This window comes from Tamandua tetradactyla, chromosome 7 (assembly GCF_023851605.1).
Source record: "Tamandua tetradactyla isolate mTamTet1 chromosome 7, mTamTet1.pri, whole genome shotgun sequence".
Classification (NCBI taxonomy): Eukaryota; Metazoa; Chordata; class Mammalia; order Pilosa; family Myrmecophagidae; genus Tamandua; species Tamandua tetradactyla.
Window position 1 is genome coordinate 68939355 of NC_135333.1, and position 22906 is coordinate 68962260.

The following is a 22906-nucleotide window of genomic DNA, read 5'->3' on the forward strand; positions in this document are numbered from 1 at the left end:
GATCACATAGCAGCCATTCTTCACAAACACACTCTCTGGTGCAAATCCTTAGTAAGGTCCTTGAACACCTCCCCAGATGGATTCTCCCCATACTCACATCAGTAGCTCCACTGCCTCTGATCCTTTTACACGAATTTATTTCTATACAATATTCTAAAAACACCCCTTGTTTTGTACATAGTTTTTTTTTCATTTTTAAATCGCTTTATAACAATTGGTTTCCTGTTTTGTTTTGTTTTTTTTTCATTTTCTCTTTTCTCTGAAATCTGCCATGATTAAAAAAAAAAAAGACAAAACAATGCCATGGCCAGATAGGGGGAGAGGAAGAAAAAAAAGGTAAAATAAAACATCAAATATGAAAATTCTCAAAGATAATGCATTTATAAACACAGAAATGGTTACAACAAAGATGGCCGTGATGAGTGGGTATATATATATTTATATATATATATATATATATTTATATATAAATCCATGTCCGGCAACTGACCGTGGCACCTAGGGAGCTAAGTCCAGTCCTTTTGTTTGCCCTGAACACTCCCTTCTCTGCAACACCTCTTGTTTTGGGGTTTCATAGACAACAGAAAACTCCCACAGCTCCTTGGGGTTTAGAATGGAGAGACTGAGTGTAAGACCTTGGTTGACAGAGAAGGGGGAGAGAGGCTCCAAAGAAAATGATGACCCACACTTTTAAGCCACTCTTGACCACCTTGGGAATCTCTGGCCCCTTGGGGACCACATCTCAGCCCTTGCCCCTTACAAATAAAGGGAGGTCTGATCCTCACGTAAATCTCCTTCCTCCAAGATTAGGTAGGAAGTGAAGTGAGACCATTTAGAGGAAGAAAATTTGTTTCTTAGGTTGGGACATGTGAGAAGCCTCTGTTCTTTTGCAGGCAAGATCAGAACAGGAGCTTGGTTGCATGTAGGGCTCCCTTCTCTCTGATATCTGGGAGGGCCAGCCTCTGGTCTTCTATCAGCCCAAACTCTGAGGATGAGGATAAGGAGAGGGTAAGTGCCCATACTGGACAAGTTTCTATGAGGTCATAGAAAATCCCTCCCTTGAGCACCAACCCCCAATTTTCAAAAGCTTTGCTTGGGAGGGGAGGCTGCTGGATTACACTACCAGCTCAGTATTCTTCTGCCAGTAAGGAGGGCGGACGTTCCTTTTGAAGAGGAGTTGGGAATAAGGATGGTTTTCTGTGAAGGAAGGCTGTGCCTGAGGCCCCAGAAGACGGAGCCAAGGCCTGTCAAGGAAGAAGAGGACTTTTCCCACCAAGAGGAAATAGAGAAAGAAGGGACCAGAACCCCTTTCCCCTCTCCCCAGTGGATGGCAGCATGGGTCTCTAAGAGCTGGCCAGGTGCTCCACCTGGATGGTGCTGGTGGTGACAGTGAGGCAGATGTCCTTATGATGCTCCGCCGTCTTATAGGGCGTCAGGTCAAAGGAACACTGGGGTGGAGGGTTTGGGTTGCTATCCCCCCCACCCCCACCCTGGGGGGTTGCCCCAGGGGACTGGAAGTGTGGTGGCTGTGGCTGCTGCTGCTGCTGCTGTGGCTGCGATGCTTGGGAGGCCTGGACCTGGGCTTGGGCTTGAGCTTGAGCTTGAGCTTGGGCTTGGGCTTGGGCTTGGGCTTGGGCTTGGGCTTGAGCTTGAGCTTGAGCCTGAGCCTGAGCCTGAGCCTGGGCCTGAGCCTGGGCTTGAGCCTGGGCTTGGGCCACTGCTGCCGCTGCCGCCGCTGCCTGCACTTGTTGCTGGAGATCAGGAGGGTTGTGTTTGCGCATATGTTTCATAAGGTATGTTTCCTAAGGAAGATGGTAAAAAGGGAATTGAAGGATTAAAGAGAAAGGTTACTTGCAATTAGATCTTGGACTCTTACTCTGCTTTAAATAGAGCATGACTTACATGAAGATATTCTAGAGCCCTAGGTAAGTTCTCCCAAGCAGGCACTTTCAGTGCTGACTATCACATAGAGGTGACGGGGCTTTAGACATTCCCATGGGCGTTCAACTGACAGAGGTAAAAGTTGCCATTCTCTCAGAGATCTCTGAATGGAGCCTTTACAACTTTTTTGAAATGGGCAAGAAATATTCAACTGAAATCTTTCTCACCCTACAGAATTTTGGGTTGCTTCATTTTTATTATATTTCAGAGAAATGAAGAATCACTGTTTTATCTGTCTTTATGGATTTACAGAATCAGGTCCTTAAATTCCTCAGCCCTAGGTCTAATTAATGTCTATTCTCTTTACTGATTCTGGTAAGCTAGAGCTAGGAAGGTGGGGTATATTCCTTACAACAGATCTGGCATTTCATGCAGATTCAGGATTCTAACCTGTTAGGACTGGAGGGAAGGAAAGAAGAAAGCAATCACTCACCGACGTATATGCCCTGCTACAGATGGTGCAGGTATACACCTTGGCATGCTTCACCGTGTGCGTAGATAGGTGTACCTCAAGTGAGGCTGCGTCTGTGTACGCCCGATGACAGTTATGGCACTTGAAGGGTTTATCTTTGTTGTGCTGCCGTCTGTGGGACTGAGAAATTTGGAAGAAACAAGCATAAATGCATTGCCCTCTTCCCTCCAGCCTCCCTGACCTTTAAAGAAAGCCATGAGTTGGGTGTCAGGCTCCCAGGACCTCTTTCCATCTGGAGCCAGAAGAAGTTGCTTCAAATGGAACTTCAGGAGCTGGAGGTGAAGGGAAGAAGCATACCTCAGGCAGCAGACACCAGGATTCTGAAAGTTAGCATGATGGCCCATGCCTGCTCCCACTAGTCCAGTGGTTCTCAAATGAGGTATGGGGATCTCTGAGAAACCCCAAAAACTTTCCAGGGGACCCCCAAGGTCAAAACTATTTTCAAAATAAGAAGAAGACAGAATTTGCCTTTGTCACTCTCATTGTCTCATGACTGTACAGTGGAGTTTTTTAAGTGTTACCTGACTGTGATGTCATAATAGACTGAGTTAATGCAGATACATGAATCCAACTAGCTCTATTCCATTAGGCCAGACATTAAAGAATGTTTGCAAGAATGTAAACAATGCCACTCTTCTCACCAAACTTTTTTTTTTTTGGTTTTGGAAAATGTTATTAATGTTAGTGTATAATGGGTTTATTATTGTTATTTTTAGGCAAATTACTAAATATTTCTTCAAGTTTCTCAGTTTCACAGTATCTTATGTGGAGAGACATTGCCCACATAAATAAAAGCTCTTTGGTTTCCTCAATAATGTTTAAGAGTATAAAAGAGTCTGAGAATTGCCATACTAGTCAAATGGCACTTGGACCCCAAATCTCAGATTCAAGGTCTTGTGTGGAGGATGGGATGTTTACCTGCAGATTGGAGAGCTGTGTAAAGGCTTTCTCACAGCCTGGGTGTGCACATTTGTATGGTCTATCACCGGTGTGGATTCTGCACAGGATGAGAAAAGAAGAAAGGGAAAGGATGTCAGACAGGCTGCTCAGGGATTGGCTCCTTAACAAAATTCCTCAACGCCAATTCTGCCCTCCTAAGGGAGAGTATATCAAATCGGTCTCTAGGAGCCACCAGCCTTTGTTCCATTCTGGCATAAGTCAGGCTGGAATGTCTGATTTCTGGTCACTGCCTGCATCACTTAGCTCAAGGTGGGGCCTCCTTCTGTTGGCAGGGATGGGAGGGTGGGAAGGTGGCAGCTGCCAGTGCCTTGGCACCCAAGGGACAGACATTCCAAAATTTGGCACACACAAGTCAGCTCCGACAGCAAGTGTTCTAACCAGTGTTCAGACACATAAGGTAAAGACATAAGGTAAGGAAAGAAGAAAAACACAACATTTCTTCCTTGGTCCCTATCCTGCAGCCAGAAACTCTCCCCACAGCCTTAAGTATCACTCCCAGGGAAAGTTCTGGTGTTAAAGAACAGCAGAGAGTTAGGCTAATTCAGCAGAGCCGCAGTGGTATTAATATTCATGGAAGCACCTTGGGGCTTTTCCCAGTTCAGCCCCCTAATGGCAGAAATCCATTAATTTGGTACCAAATCCCTAATTTGGTACTAATTTGGCCTCTTCCCCTAATGCTACTTAGACCCTCTGCTGAGATAAGCCAAGGACTCAAGGACGTGCTAACACTTGCTCCTCATCTGGGACTTAAGAACCATCTATGTGATCAGGTGCTTTTCTGAACCTCTGGTACAAAACCTCAAAAGCAAGGCAGGGCATGTCTCCTCCTTGTGAGGAAAGCCTGACTCCAACCTTTCTCATAAGATGTCTGATCACATTCAGTTGGGGTGATTGCACCCACAAGAGGCTGGGTGAGTAGACCTATGGCCAGTCAGAATCTGGACTCCGGTTCAACTTGAGATACCATCAAAGGAGATCACTCTTCTAGTTGGAAGGTTCATTTCCTCCTAATCACTCCAGATTCATGGGACAAGTAGGCATCCTTAAGAAGCATGAGCCTTTTCATTTTCTGTTAGCCAGCTCTCTATGAATACGTAGCATGTCTTCTTTTCTTCCCCCTACTCCTGGCATCCCTTGAAGTCTTGCTTGTTGTTGTATCACAAGGCTAGTACCCAGCTATTGTCTGATTTTATCTCTTGATCACAGTTGGTGCCCTAAAGATTACAGGATGGTCTTCTCCACTCAAATGACTCTGCTCTGGCATCAAGGAGAAAATCTTGCAAGATGTATGCATGGATATTTCCAGAGAGGGAAATTAGGGAAGGAAAAGTTGTCGCTGCTCCAGGTGGATCTCTGCCTCCCATGCATGAGGGAATTATCACACAGTCATTGTATCTCCCCATCACAGCTCTTGCTCCAGAGAGGCTCTCTCTTAGCATCCACATGTCTCCAATGTTGCTGCTTGGTCTTCTTTCTCCCAGGCGCCAGCAATGTTCTCCTCCAGCCAGGCCTCTCCCCCGCCCCCCGCATGCGGGTTGTTGTGTATGTCCAGGGCGGGGGTGGGGAGGGCATGCCAGCGGGGCGGGACAGTAGCCCGCCACTCTCCCTTACCGTGTGTGCTGCTGGAGGTGGGAGAGCTGGCGGAAGGCCTTCTGGCAGTAGGAACAGTTGTAGGGCTTAGCCCCCGAGTGGATTCGGAGGTGCTGGGCCAGGTAGGAAGTGTTGGCGAAGGTCTTGGAGCAGTGCGGGCACTTGTGAGGCTTGATGGTCTCCGTGTGCATCTTGGAGTGGATCCTGCCGGAGAGGAGAGGAGGGAAGGGGGGAGGAGGAAGCAGTTCGACACCAGGGGCTCAGCTCTCTGCTGGGTGAAATGATGTTGCTTGACGGATGAACGCACCCCCTTCCTCCCTCCTCCCAAACACACTCCAGCCTGGATAGGCCAATGAAGAGGACACCCAGATCTAGGTTGTTGCTGATTTTAAGTCGGTGGTTAGAATGGCAGTGAGATGATGAAAAGCTGCAACCCGTGGCTTCTGGTAACCTTAAAGTGTTCAGTCTCAGCAACCCTCTTGTTTTTCCTAAGATTACACACTCACCACAGATACCCTGCTTCCAAACAGTAATTTGAACAAAGACAAATACCGCCTGTTCCCCATGGACCTGAAGTTGAATGCACACCTTGGCTCTGAACTGAAGCATATAGTAAAAGCAGGGCCTGCTCTGCAGAAGATTTCCAAACAGACACAGAGAGAAACCACAATAATTGTTCCAAACTTTGGGGACTGAGGAACAGAACTGTCCGACTGTCGTTCCCCCCTCCCTCATCACTAAACTGTTAGGATATAGTTTTATTTTTCACAGACAGCAACAGAAGAGAATTGAGGTTTTCCAAAGGACAATGCAGAAAGGAAAAAGAGAAAAGAACACTTGTGGAGCGAAGTGTAGGCAACATGGCTTCAGGAAAGGGAGTCATGGCTAGGTAAGAGCAGCCTTACCGGGTGTGCTGCTGAAGGTGGGAGAGCTGGCGGAACGATTTCTCACAGAAGTTACAACTGTATGGCTTGGCCCCTGAGTGGATACGGATGTGCTGGGCCAGATAGGAGCTGTTGGCGAAGGTCTTGGAGCAATGCGGGCACTTGTGGGGCTTGGTCTCGGTGTGGGACTTGGAGTGGATCTGCATCTCCGACTTTGAGTAGAATGTCAGTGAGCACATCCGGCACCTGGGCCAAATGAGGGCAGACTGTTAGAGCTCTTCCCACCAAGAAAGGCAGTGCGAACCCTCCCTCCACTTCCGAAAGAAGCCAACCTTACTATCCTCTCTCCTATTCCAACTACATTGTGAGGTCCTTTAGAGTAGGAGCTTTACTTTGTTCATCTTTTATAGCCTAAGCTTTTAACACAGTGCCCAGCACATTACGAAGATCCAAGCAAAATTTCTTGAATGACTGCACTCCCTAAGTGTGCAAAAATAAGAATTCAACCAGCTAAGACAGGGAAACCTTATTATGGGCTTTGGGCTAATGTAGATTTCACTGGGCCAGGAATGTCAACTGACTTCTGTTTTTCTTCTACCTTTAACTATAGAGTCCCCAGAAGATTTTTTCTTCTTTCTCCTCAGATAATTTTTTTCTCTCAGATTTTCTGCTACTTCCTTCTTGGCATTATTTCTTACAGGAACTAGGGAAGTACCAGAATTACTGGGAAGGGCTTTTCCAAACCATTTATATCTAGCCCTCCACCCTATATCTGATATGGTCCCTCTGCCACTCCACCAGCCCCTTGTGACAAGGGGGAATCACTTTTACAGTGAACCAAGATAAGATGGGAAGGGACTATATCCCTCAAGTATTTTGGAGAAAAAGGTTTGAGAATCCCCGATCTTCCACACTAAACCACTCCTCTTTCCTAGCATAGGGAGCCAATGCCAGCACTTTAGGTTGACATCAGTAGCATCTGGATGTTCTTTCACACATCACCTGAGTTAGCGATCCTTCCTCCTGCTCTGACAGTGTCCAACAATATCAAATAAGGAGAAATCTGAGCAAGTTCAGCCACAACTCTTTACTGCATAAAAGTTATCTATATGTGAGCTGGAACCTTGTCCTTAAACACCTCAGCAGCATACACTGTGGGTGAGGACAAAAGCCTGGAAGCCAGGCAACTGGGTAAAGATCCTCTTCTCTGAGTTCTACCTAACTCATCCTTGTAAGAGGATGGGGTGGCATGGGGTGATTTCTACTTTGCCCTGATCTCAGGGCAATTTTTTTTTTCAGGGCAATTTTTAAAGAATAACTGAGATCATAATTAAAAAAAAAATCGCTGAGCTCCTCAGAAAAAAAGATATTGCTATTAGTCAGGGTATGGTACCTATACTAATACTTAAGTTCAAATAATAAGGCCAATTTTTTTATCTCTAGTTACCTAATATCCCCGAAGGCAATCTGACTGCCAGTTTACTTATCGTTAACTGTTATCTGGGATGCCTGGCAGGGAAAGAGGGAGGTTTTACGTATAGTTAGCATGGTCCAAAGGACCCTGCCAATGGGGTCTGGACTCCTAGGTTCTACTTGATGAGGCTTGCTCATGAATCTAGACCTCAGTTGTCTGGGCTGTACAATGGAGAGATAAATACCTGCCCCCTAGAAGGGCTAAAAAACAGCCAAGGCAGTCAAAGGTAGGCCAAGTGTCTCTAATAATAAATCGTGTTACTGCTGATAGCCTCAGTGCTGATGGATGAGTTCCTGCTACTCCTCCAAAGCACAATGAGACTGAGACTGAGGTTAGAAACTGCACGCATTATCACTTGGAGGGCATCTGTACCAAAGCTGCATAATAATTTCACTTGATTGCTAAAATTTCCCCAAGAGGCAGAAAAGACCATTCATTTTAACTCAAATAAAATCTTGTTAGTTGGTGTGTGAGGGTATTTTAAAAGAGGGAACATCTAACTGTGCCTTTAACATTGAAGTTAATTTTAAAAAGAAAATTACCCTCTTCATCAAAGGTTCCAATTAGAGAAGAATCTGTGAAACTTAAATTCATCAATCCTGGACTAGCAACAAAACAGTCAATCTCAAAAGATACCAGGTATAATAATGATCATCATAACGATGCTGATGATAATAGTTGCCATTTGTTGTTGCCTGCACTTGCCAGGCTGGATTAGGCACTTTAAACACACAGTTTCTACTACACAACAACCTGGCAAGTATTGTCCCTGTTTTACATAAAGGCCCAGAAAGGTCATGTAATTTGCCAAAGGACAACATGTTATTCCCTATAAAACCATGAAACACAATTCAAGATTCCTGACACTGGAGGACCTCCAGCAGAGGCTGGACAGTCATCTGCCAAGAGTGTTTAAATTAAAGCTGCAGAGAACGACCTGACCCAGGTGACCCATAAAGGATCTCCAACTCTGAAGTTTAAAAGTCCTCTCACTTCACTCTGAATGAAAGGGGGCAGTAAGGGGTATAGAAAAAAATAGGGGAAACAAAGGCTAAAATAAATTGGGTAGATGAAAATACTAGCAGTCAATGAGAGGAAGGGGTAAGGGGTACAGGTATGTATGATTTTTTTCTTTTTATTTCTTTTTCTGAATTGATGCAAATGTTCTAAGAAATGATCATGGTGATGAATATATAACTATGTGATGATATTGTGAGTTATTGATTATATACCAAGAAGGGAATGATCATATGTTAAGAATGTTCGTGTTTGTATGTTGTTATGTTAAAAAAAAACAGTCCTCTCACTCAAGGTCTTGGTGGTTGTAAAGAAATTTGATTTAAGAAAGCTTTGACAGTGGGCAGTTAGCAGGGGATAGAGAAGTCAGCACTCCATTTCACTTGTGCACAACTCCAAGGAGCACCAGCCACATCAAACACAGGAAGAATGGTGTCCCCTGGAAGCATGCAATGCAATGGCCTTGGTTACATTTTCCACTTTGAGTTATCATTCCATTTTCCCTCAGGATGCTCAAAACAATTTCAAATTCTTTTTCTTTTCCCTCAAAGCATTTCTACGGTAGATGAGGGCCACAACTGGTCTTCCCATTTTACAGGTGGGAACAAAGAGCTAGGGAGGTTAAGTAGACTTGCTCAGAATAACAGAACCTAATTACTCTACTAAATACCACTAACAATAGGATTGGAAGTGGTTGATCCACTTATGCCTCAAAATAGGGATACTGTTTCTAAAAAGATTCCTTTTGAAATTCAGAATTCTGAGCTTCTGAAGAAATTTCCATGTGTTCACCTAGAAAACAATTATTCACTCCTTAAATTACAGAGTTGTCTTTAGATACCTGGGTATGGGCCAAAAGGATTCCAGAACCATTGAGGATGTGAAAAATCCTATTAGGGCTTCCTTCCAACTATATATATTCCCATTTCTTTTGAAACACAGTTTGGGAAGTCCAGAGATAACTTTAATATGGGTCCAAAAGACCAAAAAACAAAACAAAAAAAGGGGCAGAATCAAGAGTACCCAGAACCATCTGAAAGGCTCCAAAGGGTGTTAGAGAACCCTCCTACTCCTGCTCCATATTTCGTATAGGTGAATCTTCATGGCACAATGACCTCGTTTAAGCAAATAAGTAAAAATCCAGATTTTTACAAAATAAACTAAAAAGGGATTTTTTACTTTATGAAATGACATATAAAAGACCTATTTTTAAGAGAATCAAATTTGCCAGATACCTTTATAACATGATATGATGTAAACATTTTCCAGGAACACTTTTAATGTATAAAGTGGAATACACTTGAAATAATAAAGCTGCAATGAACTTTCAGATTATGAACTGGAATTCTGCAGTCCTCTCAATATTTTCTGCATAGCAACACTTCCCTCATTTTCACTTATAAAGAGGGATTTAAACATTCTGTAGATGTGGCTACTCTCCACAGTAGAACTGTACAACACAAACAGAAATAAATGCTGATGACCAATTCTTTTCTCTTTCTTTCAAAGTTCCCAACATTTCAAATCTTACTGATATATACTCCCAACAAATGGGAGGCATAAAACAAAATTCTCCCCATTTTACAGATGAGGAAACTGAGGCCCAGAGAGGGGAAAAGGACTTGCCCAGGGTCACACAGCAAGTTCGTGGTGGAGCCAGGAACTGAATCCATGAGCCCAAGGCTCTGTCCATTTCCTGTGCCGCAGTTCCCTTCGCTCCTAAAATGGGAACAACATTGCCCATCTCGGTACACTAAGGACAGACCCAGGCTCCCAGCCATGCACACCTGCCCCTGTCTGCGTCAAAGCTGTGGGAGTGGTCATCCCACTCTGTATACTGGGGGCAAACTCCCCAAACCCACTAGGGCCCTTGGCAGTTCTCAAGGGGATTAAAAGATTTTCAATTTTCAAAGGGCAGGGAATTAACTTACATAATTATTTTGCATAGTACCACATGCAAATAGACATAGAATGCTTTTTGGTAATGGACAACTTAGAGGAAGTGAGGCTCAAACTGACTTCCATGAATTAGAAAGTAAGCAAACAGCCACTTTAACAGCATATATCCCAAAGGGTGGGGGAGGTATCCTATTCCTCCTATTTTTTCATACAGACCCCTCCCATCATCCCAACCATGCAGGATCAGGCACGCTCAGTGTTCAAATATGGCCCAAGAATCAGCAGATGGCACACAGGCTAGGTTAGGTGCTTACCAGAAGTTTTTTTGAAACATAGGAATGGAAAATGGAGAAAGCCAAAAAGACCTGGAGACAGAGTCTTAAACCAAGTCTAAAGCCTTATTACAAAAGAGAAACTCTACCCCTTACTCAAAAATAAGTCCATGGTGATGACCCCCAAAACTGGGGATAAAAAAAAGGAAGGGTGAAATGGGTCTGCATCCTGGGGGAAGAGGTGCTAGAGAAATGCTAGTGGTACTACCTTCATACTCCATGACAGAATACCTGTCATGCAAGTGGATCTGAGGTGGAGGGCTGTCAGGGTATAGAGCCCAATTAGGGTCTGGTAACAAGGGGGTAGGGGAAGCTGAGGCAGTGATCCTCACCCCATCCTGCCCGTTAGCTCTGGCTCCTACCTGTAGGTCTTGCCGTCTTTCTGATGGTCATCATCATCCTCGGGGGAGAGGACATAAGGGTCATTCATCTCAGGTAGCCCTGACTCCAGCATCCGCTTCTTCTTCCGGCCCCGGGGGGGCTTAGGAGCCACAGTGCCACCACCACCACCACCTCCTCCTCCTTCCTCTGTCAGAGTTGATGCTACCTTCTTGGAAAGGTCAGGGACCACCTGCAGGGCTTGTGAGCCAGGGGGAAGAGCTGAGACAATCATGGGAGCCGAAATGGGGAAGGTCTGAGCTGATGAGGCTGTGGTCACAAGAGAGCCTGAGGGGGACGTGATTACCAAACCTGGACCTAGGATCGGGAGAGAAAAGAGATGGTGTTATGTTGCCAAGTCCTGATCCTAATCTTTTATTTCATTTCATTTCCCCCAGATCATTGTCTAATTAACCCCTCACCACCACCACCACCCCCAGACCAGAGTATATAGGAATCCCCAAACCCTGTAGAAAAATAATGGTCTCCTAACCCCTGTCCCCACCCCACCCCCAGTAACAGTGAGATTTACCCCTTGATTGACTCCCTTCTCTTCTCCACCTCTGAGAACAGGAGACTCCTTGATTCAGAGAAGGAAAGAATGTCACCTCCTCAAAGGCAGGGACCGCATCTTCTACTTCTTTGTATCCCCCACAATGCCTAGCACATTGCTAGGCACACAGTAGGCACTTAATAAAAATCTGATTGAATAATCAAACACATCCCACTCCCCATGTCCTTGGAGCCCTCCAGCCTGGGGTACTGATCATGGAAGATCAACACCTCAGATTGGAGAAGAGCAGAGTTGCTCACCAGCAGTCATCAGCCCTGTAGACGGCACAGGGACCACCGTGATATTCTGGGTAACGGACGCCTGGCTGTGTGGGGTCAGCTGATCTGGCTTGGACTCTGTGTCCATACTGATGGCTGAGGGCAGGGATACTGAGGCAGGCACTGTCAGCAAGGTGGGGTAGTGAGGTGGAGCCAGCCCACAGCCCTTCTCTGGCAACAGCTGGTCCTTCATCTTGTTGATGAACATTGTGTTCTCGATCTAAGAGAAAAGGAAGAGAGGGAAGTGCTGTCTTCAGATTGGGAAAACGTCTAATTCTATTCTTTAAGCACTTTCCATTGTCCTCCTTGGAGATCATGAAACTGGTAGTTAATATCTCTGTACTTCCAGAGAGAAGCCAAGACAGAAACGCTACATAATTCTCAGTGATGGGGGACCTGGTGAAGCAGCACATGGCTTGGCTTATCTTGCTTCAGTCTCCAACATAATAGATCTTACTTTCAGAGTTGAAAAAAGTACACAATGAGAGAAAGACAATAAAGCTGGCACCACCTACCTGTCCCGAGACTGTGGGGATAGAAGGCCAGAAGTATGGGTTAGAATTGAAGTGAGATTCTTCCATTCTACCTGAGGAAAGAAACAGAGACTATATTACACTCAAGACCAAGTCTGAAGAAACTCAGCATTGGAGAGAAGGAGGAGAGGTCTTTCTGGTCTCTTCATCACCCGGCTGGGAATTAGCAGCCGAGACATTAGGGTCTAGCACCCCAATATCTTTGGTGAGAGCCACTCAGCACTATGCCCCATCCAGTAGAGGCTGCCAGAGTTGTGAAAGAACTTACACCTCATTCACCAACAGAATTCCCATGCCTGAAAGAAACAGACTGCATTAACTTGTCTTTACTGCAAAGGTGGAAATTGAGGCCATGGAAGGGAAGGGATGTGCTCAAGATCACAGCACATTCAGAGACTAGAAAACAGTCAGAGCCCTACCACTGTTCCTCTTTTCCATCTCATGTGTGTCTTCCTTGAAATAAAAAATCAAGAGTTTCAAGCAGCATATCTACAGTTCTACATAGCTTAAAAAGTTCTAGGCCAGAGCACAAAATGCTCTAGGGAATTAAAGAATGAAGTTGGCAGGAATCAGAATCAAGGTATTTTTTTAGTAAAGCTGCTATCTGGGGATCAAGCCCCACAGATCCCACCAAGACCATCCATGGCACTACACTGGGAAACACACAAACTGGGCTGAGCAGTGGGAAGCCAGGATTTAACAGTTTAAAAAAGGGTTCTGGTGTCAGCAGTAGCAGCCGCCCCCCGCCCCCACCAGATATGTATAGGGATTCAGAATAGGGCCAACCCTGGGCCAGAACACGTATGCAGTACTAGACGCCTGCTTTGTATTTCTTAAACACTATGTTGCCAAGAGTTCAAATTCTCCTCTGCATGTAGATGGCAAAAAAACCCCATACAATTTTGGGAGTAGGGGGACAAGAAAAGTAGTAACTCAGAATAGAATAACACTACAGTCGTGTATGGGTACAAACTCCAGACATCCCACCACCAATTTTCACACTCTGATCACTGCTGCTGGCAAGTCTTAACTGGCAACATGTTGGTCAAGTGGAGCTTTCCAAAATCCTGAACCAGCAAAGATCCAGCCCAGCAGAAGGCAGGTGAAGGAGTGTGACACTGGTGGATTGGAAAGTGAGGAACAGCAGGGAAGTAAGCGCATCACCATGCCTTTTCTGAGCCGAGAGCAGCTGAGGCTTCGGTGGGGAAGAATGACCTGTGACTTCATCACATCAGGCCCACTGAGGATATACTGGAAGCAGATACTAGAGATACTAAGAGCTGGAGGCCAGTCTGGACATAGAAACTGGATTTCAAGAAGTGATGACTAAGGAAATTGAAAAAGACTTTCCACAAAGGAGTTGAAGCAGAAAGGATATCACTCTAAATGTAGCCCAGTTCCTTGTATTTCTCCAGGAGAAACATCACATTTTTTGCTCTAGTAAACAGCACCCCCAATTCTCATAAAACCCATAAAGGAAAGCAGAACTGAATCTCAGCCTACTTTTTCTTAAAAATTAGTAAAATAGAAGAAAGAAATGCACCAAATCTGTAACTAAAACAACTGCACAAAAATAAGCCTCAATATTAAATAACTGAAGATCAATCACAGGCAAATCCTGTTTCCTAATTTACAAAATACAGTAGAACCAGACCATCTCCAACACAGGTGCCAGCCTCGTCCTTCCAGCACTAGTTTTATAAAGGGATCTCAGGACCTCTTTAGGCATAGAACCAAGAAAAATCAGATCACATTTTAAGGGGCTCCAGCCTTGCCAAGTTCTTTGAGAGGAAGGGATCACATCTTCTATGTGTGGACTTCCCCACAATACCTAAAACAGCCCTGAGACCCAATAAGCAATCCCATACTCAGTGAACTGAACAATGGAATCTAGAATTTGAAAGCAATTCTTGAGGCTCAAACCTTAACCCTTAACCCCATCTCTCTGATGTTCCAGCTGAGAGAAATGAAACAGACATGAGGGTCTTGGATGCTGGAAAGGAAAAAGAGGTAAAGAATTAGGATAGAGACTAAAAGAAAGGTGTACTAATACACCATTTCCCCCAGTGAGGCGAGGAAGTAAACTCATTATAGATATGAACATTTAGGAGGGAGGAACTGAGACCCTAAAAATAATAACACTCCCAGAACAGGATTCCTGTGAATAAGACCCCTCCCTCAAAAAAAGATTTTCAACCGCTCATACTGTCCTACTGGTGTCTCAGATGAAGCATGAATTTCTGAGGGACATATTTTCCCTGTAGGTTCTTATAAATGGGGAAAAGTGATGTCGTCCTTATTGCCATTATTAACATGAATTAAGTGCTTATTATGTACAAGGTACTTTCCTAAGCACTTTACAACTATCACATCATTTAATCCCCACAAGAATTCTAGAAGTTATGAACTGTAATCTCCATTTTTCAGACAAAGAAATTGGAAGCACAGAGTAAACAGTAAACAGCAGGGAAGGGTTGTGAACAAAAAGCAAGCCATGGAAAGGGGTCTACAAGAGATCAAAACAAAACAACTCATATATACAACTCTCTGATGATGTGGCTTGATCCTGGGATCAAAATTTAGAATGTTTCCAGGAAAGGATTATAATTTTTTCAGGCAGTCCTCAATAAATATTTTCAGAATTAAAGTTTCTGATAGCAGTGAAACAACACGCAGTTCAAGACTATATTCTCTATCCACACCCTATGAATGCTGACTTGGCTACAACGATAAACTGATCTGAAAAGGTTGGAGGCTGAATTAAAAGACTTTCCAGAATGAGAAAAAATAAATTAAAGGGTCCTCCACTCACTTGGATACCCAGTCTATCACTGTGCTTTGGTTCTTAAGAGAACAAAGCTGAAGGTCAAAACTACAGAGGGTACTAAGACAAGACAAATGGGCTTCTGATAAATGTGTAGCCCAGTGAGGGTACATGAAGAGGATTGCTCACTCAACTATAAGCAATTTTTGCCTGAAGAATGACACCTGAAAATGCTAAACCGCTGTTCTATTGATAATACTGACTTAAATCTCTGTAGTCCTCAAACCAGATCAGTTGGAGAGCCAAGAATGAAGGCTATCAACAGAATGCAATGTAAATGGTTTCCCCTGATGTTGTGTAACAGGGTGTCACTGGTGCTGATCACTCAAATACCTGTCTACTGTCCCTTTACCACTTATCTTCTAATCTCATCCAACCATCCCAACATCCAAGCAGGTACAGATAAGCATTCTGCCAACCCTAAGAAGCCTACTGATATCATGGAGAACCTTCATCTCTGTACAGAACATACAGCTCTGGTGACTACATGCCAATATATCAAAATAAATAAAAGAAAAGAAAAAGAGAAGAGAAAAGAAGAGAGGAGAGAAATCTGGTTGACCTTAGACTGGAAGGAAGAGAAAGGTTTCCATTATAGTCCCAAAGAGCAGGGAAAAAAAGGAAAAATTTAAGAAATGGAAAGAAGAATTCTGGCTAACTGGTAATTTGGGGTCTTGTTTCAATTTTAATACTCCATCAAGTCTTAACTAGTCCATTAATAAGATGGGAGGTTTACTGTAATTAAGTTGGACAGTACTTTTTTTTCCCAAAGGATTACATATTTATTCTCTAATACAAAAGAGATCCTGGAAGCATTCTGGAGGTGGAAAAGGGAAACAAAATCAAGTAACACCCATGAAACACATAAAGTAGGTCTTGACTCTTGGACCAGAGCTTTGTCCATGTGAACACATCGTTCCCAATGTCATCAACCATCCAGGGCTGAAAATGTCATTGCCTCCAGCACGTGGTTTTCGGAAACATGATGAAGACTATCATCTCTTTCCTGACACTTCCTACTAATATTTTTTTGTTGTTTGAAGTGAAGCAGGATGTTCTTTTCTCAAGAAAATAACATTCCTTTAACATAACCAACCTTTAGAAAATATTGAAACATTCCCACCAACCAAGTTTTGTAACTAGAGAATGGAACTGGGAATCAAGACTTTTGGACCCTACCTAATTCTAGGTCCAGTGGATGGCTCGGGATAATTACTACTCCATTACGTTTCTATTTAGGTGGAGATGGAGGGCAATGAATCCCTTATGACAGGTTCACAAGGCATATGGTGATGGGATGAAGGCAGCACAAAAAGGAAAAGAATGAAATACACAAAATGCTCCTGAAAGGAAAAGAGTTCAAGAGATACTTCTACCATTATGAGAACTATTACTTACAATTAGTGAAAGTTACATAAAGACCACATAATTACAAAGGTAACTACCCCCAAAATATCAGATAAATAGCCTCCAACTTAACATTCATCATCAGGCAGCAGCAATGTGGAAAAGAGATGCAAAGAACAGTCAACTCAAATTCAACTACATAAAGAACTAGACCCATGGATCTATTACGAGGAACCATTCCAAAATGCACAACTGCAGAAAGGTTGCAATATTAGCAAAGGACTTGAAATTACAAAGAATAAATTTTTCTTTTCCTCAAGTTCCAAAGACATTCAAGGGTCATCCCATCAGTTCTTAAGAGTCTTCCTACCATCTGTGTACTCTTTCAAGTACAACATAACTCAGAAGAAGTTTAGCCAATCTTCTTGGGAAGAACCATCATACTATGCCGGAATAGACCAACAGGACCACTGCCACCACACAGCTGGTAATCTGGGCCAGCACCATTTACAAAAGGCACCAGTGGTCACTGTACTCTCTGGGAGGAACAGCACCATGGTTTCCCTTGCTCTACCAGTTCCACCATAAATGAATGGGTCTGGGTAATGAGAGCCCTCTCCCCCCCAAAACAAAAGGAGGAGGGAATATGCATCTAATATTTAATCATCAACAACGTGGGCTCAGAAACCTATAGAGAACAAATTTTATAAAACAGCCTGGTATTGGTTCCTAAAAAATACCTCTAGGATTATAAACTCTGAATTTACCATACACTGTCATTTTCAGACTACTTAAAACTCTTAACATTCCCAACAGCCTCATATACTCTGAATTCCTCCAGATGTACTTCTGGAGTCTGCTTCATAGAGTTTTACCTACTTTATATCAAATTACTCATGGTACAGTTTTTTTTCCTGAAAACCTTATCAAATTCAAAAGCCCTCTATCACAGAATCTCATCATTCAACAGATCTACTTCAAATGCTTCACTAAAATATTAAGGACAGGAACCTTTCTCTAAACTCAGCCCTCATCCCAAATCCAGAAAAAGCAATTCCATACACTACGGCACTAGAAGTATACTGACAATCCTTGTCCCAAACCCAGAAAAAGCAATTCCATACACTATGCCTAGAAGTATACTGACAATCCCATAATAGTTTTCATAGGGGCATTTCATATTTCATTCCTGATGGGTCCTTACTGGATGGAGGGTAACCAACGTACAGCAACAACTTCTTACACAAAGAGATAACAGGTGGTAAAAGGCTGATTTTATTCCCAAAGCAAACACCAGTATTACAATTTCATTACTTGAAGAGTTCTGTCATTGTCAATAACAAGACCATTCAATTATCACCCCTTCTCCCCTCAAACCAAAAAAGCCATTAACCCCAAATTGTCTTACCCTCTCTCTCTCTTCCTCCTGCCGTCTTATTCCTTCTCCTTTCCAGGGCTCCTGAACTTTCTGTAAACAAATTGTACGGGTTTCAGAGGCCAGTTAGGGTGCAGACAGCTTTGGAGAACCTTAGGAATTTTTTGATTGTCAGCAGTCTGGAAAAGCAGGCAGGCCCCCAACCAACAATTCAAAGATGGAAGGTTATAATAACAGGAGTGTAGTGCCACCCCTTTGTGGATACAAGAGAAATAAATCCAATTCCCAGAAATTAAGACTAACTCTGTCACCAACTTGTAGGTTCTACCACAGAGCCTAGACACTGGTTGGCAGAGGTCAAAGAAAAGAAGAACTGGAAGAGGAGGAGGGTCTCTGCCCCCAGAGCAGTGGCTCAGAAGGCAAAGCTGAGGGTCGGGGGTGGGGGTGGGGGTGCACAAGCCCTTGTGTCAGGCACAGTGCCAGTTCAGGCCAGGCCACTTCCTCTGACCTCCCCCCACTTCTATGAGGACTTCGCCCCCTGCCTAACCAAGGCCTTGCGCCAAAAAGTATCTCCCTCAGCTTGCACAGTGGTCTATCTATTGGGGATCCCAGCTGTCCCCCAAAAACCTTCACTCCCCTGAGACAGCCCCTGGGAGCTTTCTCTTGATGTCGCCCCCCACCTCTTCCTGAAAGACCCTTCCTTGGGACGCCCCTCCTTCCCCTCCAGGGAGCTGAACTCTGCCACCCACCAGGCAGACACCCGCCCCCTAAGCCCCCCCATTCCTCCCCATCGCCCGCTCCTCCACAACCACTTCCGGTTCCGGGACGGACACACACACATACAGTCACATCGTGGAACCCCCCCTTCTCGCCCCCCCCCAAGGAATAGGGGAGGGGGGAGGAGCAGGGAGCTTGCCGCGCGCCGGCTGAAGCGGCGCGAGACTCACCCGGCGGCGACGGCAGCGGCGGCGCCAGAGCCAGAGCGCGGGAGGGGCGGCGTTTACTGGGAAAGGAGGGAACCGAGTGGGGTGGGAGGACCAGGAGGGGGCGAGGGGAGGGGGAAGAGCGCAAGGCGGAGCACGCGGGCACGCACTTTAGGCGCGAGACAGACCCACACACTCACGCACGGAATGCGCGCGAGACACCCGCAGGGCGGGGGCGCGAGGCAGTGGGTGGCCCCCCTCCCTCCCCGTACACTCACCCGGAAGTGGTGCTGCAGCTCGTGCTCCCGAAAGCCCCAATTCCTCCACGCCCCTCTCCCACCCTCCCTCCCTCCCCCCTACAGGCTCAGAGAAGAGCCGCAGCGGAGAGAAGGCGGGAGCGCCGGAAACGAAAAGGGGGGAGGGAGGGAAACAGCAATGTAGGGGGGGCAGTACTGGGGAAGGAAAGGGGGGGTGGGTGCAAAGGCCGAGTCACTTCCGGGAGCGGCTAAGGCATATCCGGCGCTGTTAGCGCTCCAGGATATTCAGGGCAGAAGTTACGACGAGTAGGGGCGGAAGTGGGTTCTGCCCTGGGATACAGTTGAATCCTCTGTGGAAGTGACGCGCAACGGAAGTGGAAAGCGGGTTGTGCTAAGGGCAGAAGCTGCACTCAGAAAACAGCGGTCCAGGGCTTCCGGAAGGGACCTCTAGGGAAGCGGGAGGGTGGAAATGCGAAGGTTCATGAATTATGCATCAAGGTTTTGGGGAGGTATGGAATCTTAAAAGGCCGGGGTCCTGTTTCCCTTCCCCCAGGACAGAATAATGTGGAAAGTTACCATTATTTTTTCTTATACCCCCAAGAACGTTTCACTTTATGCCTGAATTTTTTGTAATATGTCAGTAATTATCTGAGGTCCCTACGCAGAGCTAGTAAGTAAAATAACTTTTCCAGCTGTCAAAATCTGACCACACCCCTCACTCTCTTTGCTTTGGTCTTTAAGTTCTCCTTTTCCTCTCCCACATTTCTATCCCCTTAACCTGCTTTGCCTTTTTTTATTAGTATGGTACATTTGTTACAATTGATGATCCAATATGATTATTATTATATTAGCCATTATATGCATGGTTTACATTAGAGTTCACTCCTTGTGTTGTACAGTTTTTATGGATTTTGTTAAAATTTTTATTGTGCTGACATATACACCACATACAATTTCCCATTTTAACCATTTTCAAGTATACAGTTCAGTGATACTAATTACATCCAGAGTGTTGTGCTACAATCACCATTGATTACCAAAACTTTTCTGTCACCCCATAAAAATTACATACCAATTAAACATTAACTTCCTATTCCCCACCCTTGTCCCTGGTACCCTGTATTCTAATTTCTGACTATGAATTTGCATATACTAATTATTTCATATAAACGATATCATAGTTGTCCTTTTGTGTCTAGCTTATTTCATTCTACCATGTTTTACTTTTAAATGTATCACTCATCACTACCTGATATATATTTTGTTTACTGTCCAGCTTTTCCCACTAGAATACAGGATCCATTGAGAAGACTGACTTGTTTGCTGCTGAAGCCTCAGACCCCAGACTTAGTAAGTGGTTCTACAAACACCCGCAATGAACTCTTTCAGGAAGCCTTCCTTGGTTACACCAACCATAATGGTCGCTTTCTCTGAATTCCCACAGCACTTATAGTCTGTACCTTTCATTGCTTTTTTACTTCATAGATGTGACTCCCCAGCAGATTGTCAGCTCCTTCAGGGAAGAAATGATGCTGCAACCATGGGCTTCATCCCACTGCTTTGCAGAGTACATAGCACATGCTGAATAAATCTATGTTTGAGTAAATGAATGCTGTCACCAGCCTCATCTCCCCCATATCCCTCCGGCTCAGTTCTGTTTTGGCTGAAACAGAATTGAGGTGCCTCCAATTAGCAGCAATAGCCCCTTGCTTGGAGAACAAAATCATTATAATGTCCATTTCACTGATAATGAAAACAAGACCAAAGGTTTAAATGATTTTTCCCAAGGTCACAGCAAGAAAGTAGCAAAGGACACCTAAATAATAAACAACTAAGTGTTTAAATAGAGGTGTTTATCTTTAACTTATAATTGTAGTTTGTATCTTTTTTTTTAAGTGTCTACTATCTATCACATTTTTCGGTTCCACACAAAGTCTGTGTTAACTGAGCAGCAGTCGTTAGCAGGAAAAATGTCTTAAGGGCTCAGATGTGACCAAACCTAGGGGCTGCATGGGTTAGAGACTGTTGATTCGAGAGATCTTGACTTTGGTGGCTGGGATGGAAAAGTGAAAGCAAAATAATGGTACTCACAAGAAGAGCCAATTATCCTCCTAGTTCTCCTATTTACATTAACTAGCACTCCCTGGACCTTAGTGGCTCTGTCAGCCCTGTTCCTGCCCTTGCTATAAGAAACAAGTTTTAAGTGCTTTGAACTCTTTAGAGAAAGCTCTAGAGTGATAACTGCAGGGTGCAGGGGGAGGAGGGTTGTTAATTTTAGCTGGCACACTGTTTCCTCACTCCACACTCAAGAGTTCTGCCTGGGGGATCCCTCCTCCTGGGGGCTTCCCTGTTCTCTAGTTCATTTAGAGCCCCAGTGGTAAGCTCTCCAGAAAAAAAAGCTTAAAAGAAGCCTGGCTGAGTCACTTGATACACTGCCCAGGAGGAGGGCGTCAAGGCCATTGCTGATGCAGTTGTCCAGTACTGAGCCCTGACTCACTGCGCTACCCCTTGAAGCCCCTTGAGGACCTCCAGGGGTCCCACAGTCCCTGTGTCAACTCCACCAGAGATAAAGTTCAGGATCTGTTTCCCAGGGACTCATCCGAAGCATGACAATGTTATCTAGCTTGGGATAATTCCTTTAGGACAACTCAGAAGACTAGGATGGTTCCCTTCTCTGTCTTCACCTGCACCTGACTTTCCATGAGGAAGGAGGACAGTTAGGAAGAGGGAACAGGCAAGGATTTCCAGAGTCTTGCTGGAGTATTTTAATTTATTTAAATTTAGAGAAACAGCAGTCTAATCAAGCGGTAATTAATTCCCTCTTCACTAGGGGCCTGCAAACAGGTCTCCTGCATAATGAATGAGCCACAGGGTCACACTGTCCCTCAGAGACAGCTGCTGAAGGTGATAGAGCCCAGTGTGCCCCTTTTTCCCCCACCCTCACCCGACAGACAAGCAGGACTGGATTCCTGTGGAAAGAACGGAAAGGTTAAGGAGGCTCCCTCTCTCCCGTTCACCAGACCTCTCCCCCACCATCTCGAAGAGTGCCATTGGCACATCTTCCTGCACCCTCAAGCTTCTCCACTGGGGCCGGGGCTGCCCCAGCTGCTGGCTGGGATCTCTTCAGGGCCCCCTGAGTTGATCTGTACCCTCCTCAAGCTTGTTTTCCTCGCACTTCTGCTTTTAGCTGGTTCCTCATTCCTCTGTGACAGTCTGTCCCTTTCTTAGGGAGTCTGACGCCCTGCACGCATACACTGCTCCCACCTCCCCACGCTCACACCGGGTGCTGCATTGGACTCAGCCACACTTCCCTCAGTACACAGCCAAGGAAACACAGAAAACACTCACCTACCAACACAGCCACACTCCTAATTCTGGCTTCAAAGGTAAGCGCACAGAGGCATGGGTAGTCCCGGCAGCTCACACTGGCCTCTCACCCACTACACTGTCTTCCATCCTCCCTGGGACTACCCCATTTTGAGGGAGCAAGTGGGGCACAGATGGGGAGGTAGAAATGGGGCCTAGATGGTTACCATGGCAACAGAGTCTAGCAACAGCGGAGAGGCTGGTGTGTGGGCTTCTGCTGGGCTGTTCCAAGAACTGAACCTAGAACTGGGGCCTCAGAGGTGATGATCCCAGCTGGGAGTCCCTGCTCCCTGCCCAGATGCCCCCCTTCTATCCACTCCCCCTCAATCCCCAGCAGGGCCTCTCTCAGAGAGTAGCAGAGAGTAGGAACAGCCAATGAGAGTCCACTGCACAACCTCTAATGCTGCGTGGCTTTTGGGGGGCAGGTGTGGGTGGGAGCAGGTTAAGGGGCAAGGCTGAAAATAAACCAGGCAATGTAGCTTAGCTATGGTCCCCCCTCTCAG

General features: G+C 45.1%; 2 protein-coding genes and 1 long non-coding RNA gene across 18 annotated transcripts in view; 2 read left to right on the forward strand and 1 right to left on the reverse strand.

Annotated features, from left to right (window-relative positions):
* Positions 1-362: 362 nt before the first annotated feature.
* On the reverse strand, positions 363-22581 carry ZNF384 (zinc finger protein 384). Of its 16 annotated transcripts, XR_013179511.1 has the most exons (13): positions 19059-19243; positions 17891-17950; positions 12294-12364; positions 11761-11998; positions 11480-11527; positions 10932-11265; positions 9965-10057; positions 5869-6093; positions 4985-5167; positions 3332-3410; positions 2375-2533; positions 1124-1802; positions 363-985 (listed from the first exon to the last, which is right to left on the reverse strand). XR_013179511.1 is itself a non-coding variant. In XM_077169831.1 (12 exons), the coding sequence occupies exons 3-12, from the start codon at positions 12357-12359 to the stop codon at positions 1344-1346; spliced, it is 1884 nt and encodes a 627-aa protein (XP_077025946.1). In that variant the 5' UTR covers positions 12360-12364; positions 17891-17950; positions 22386-22581; the 3' UTR covers positions 363-1343. The 16 variants fall into 16 exon arrangements, 15 of the variants coding, with proteins under 15 accessions (XP_077025946.1, XP_077025948.1, XP_077025958.1 ...); XM_077169831.1 differs by lacking the exon at positions 19059-19243 and adding an exon at positions 22386-22581 and having other exon boundaries at positions 363-1802; XM_077169833.1 differs by having other exon boundaries at positions 363-1802; positions 12294-12360; positions 19059-19244.
* On the forward strand, positions 19282-20860 carry LOC143691417 (uncharacterized). The gene is made up of 3 exons (XR_013179512.1): positions 19282-19546; positions 20314-20387; positions 20523-20860. It is a non-coding gene; the product is annotated as an uncharacterized LOC143691417 (long non-coding RNA).
* The window catches only part of COPS7A (COP9 signalosome subunit 7A), a 57662-nt gene continuing 57061 nt past the window's right edge, over positions 22306-22906 (forward strand). Inside the window, exon 1 of the mRNA XM_077169850.1 lies at positions 22306-22423. The gene's annotated coding sequence lies outside the window, so the exon portion shown is untranslated. The remainder of the gene's footprint in view (positions 22424-22906) is intronic.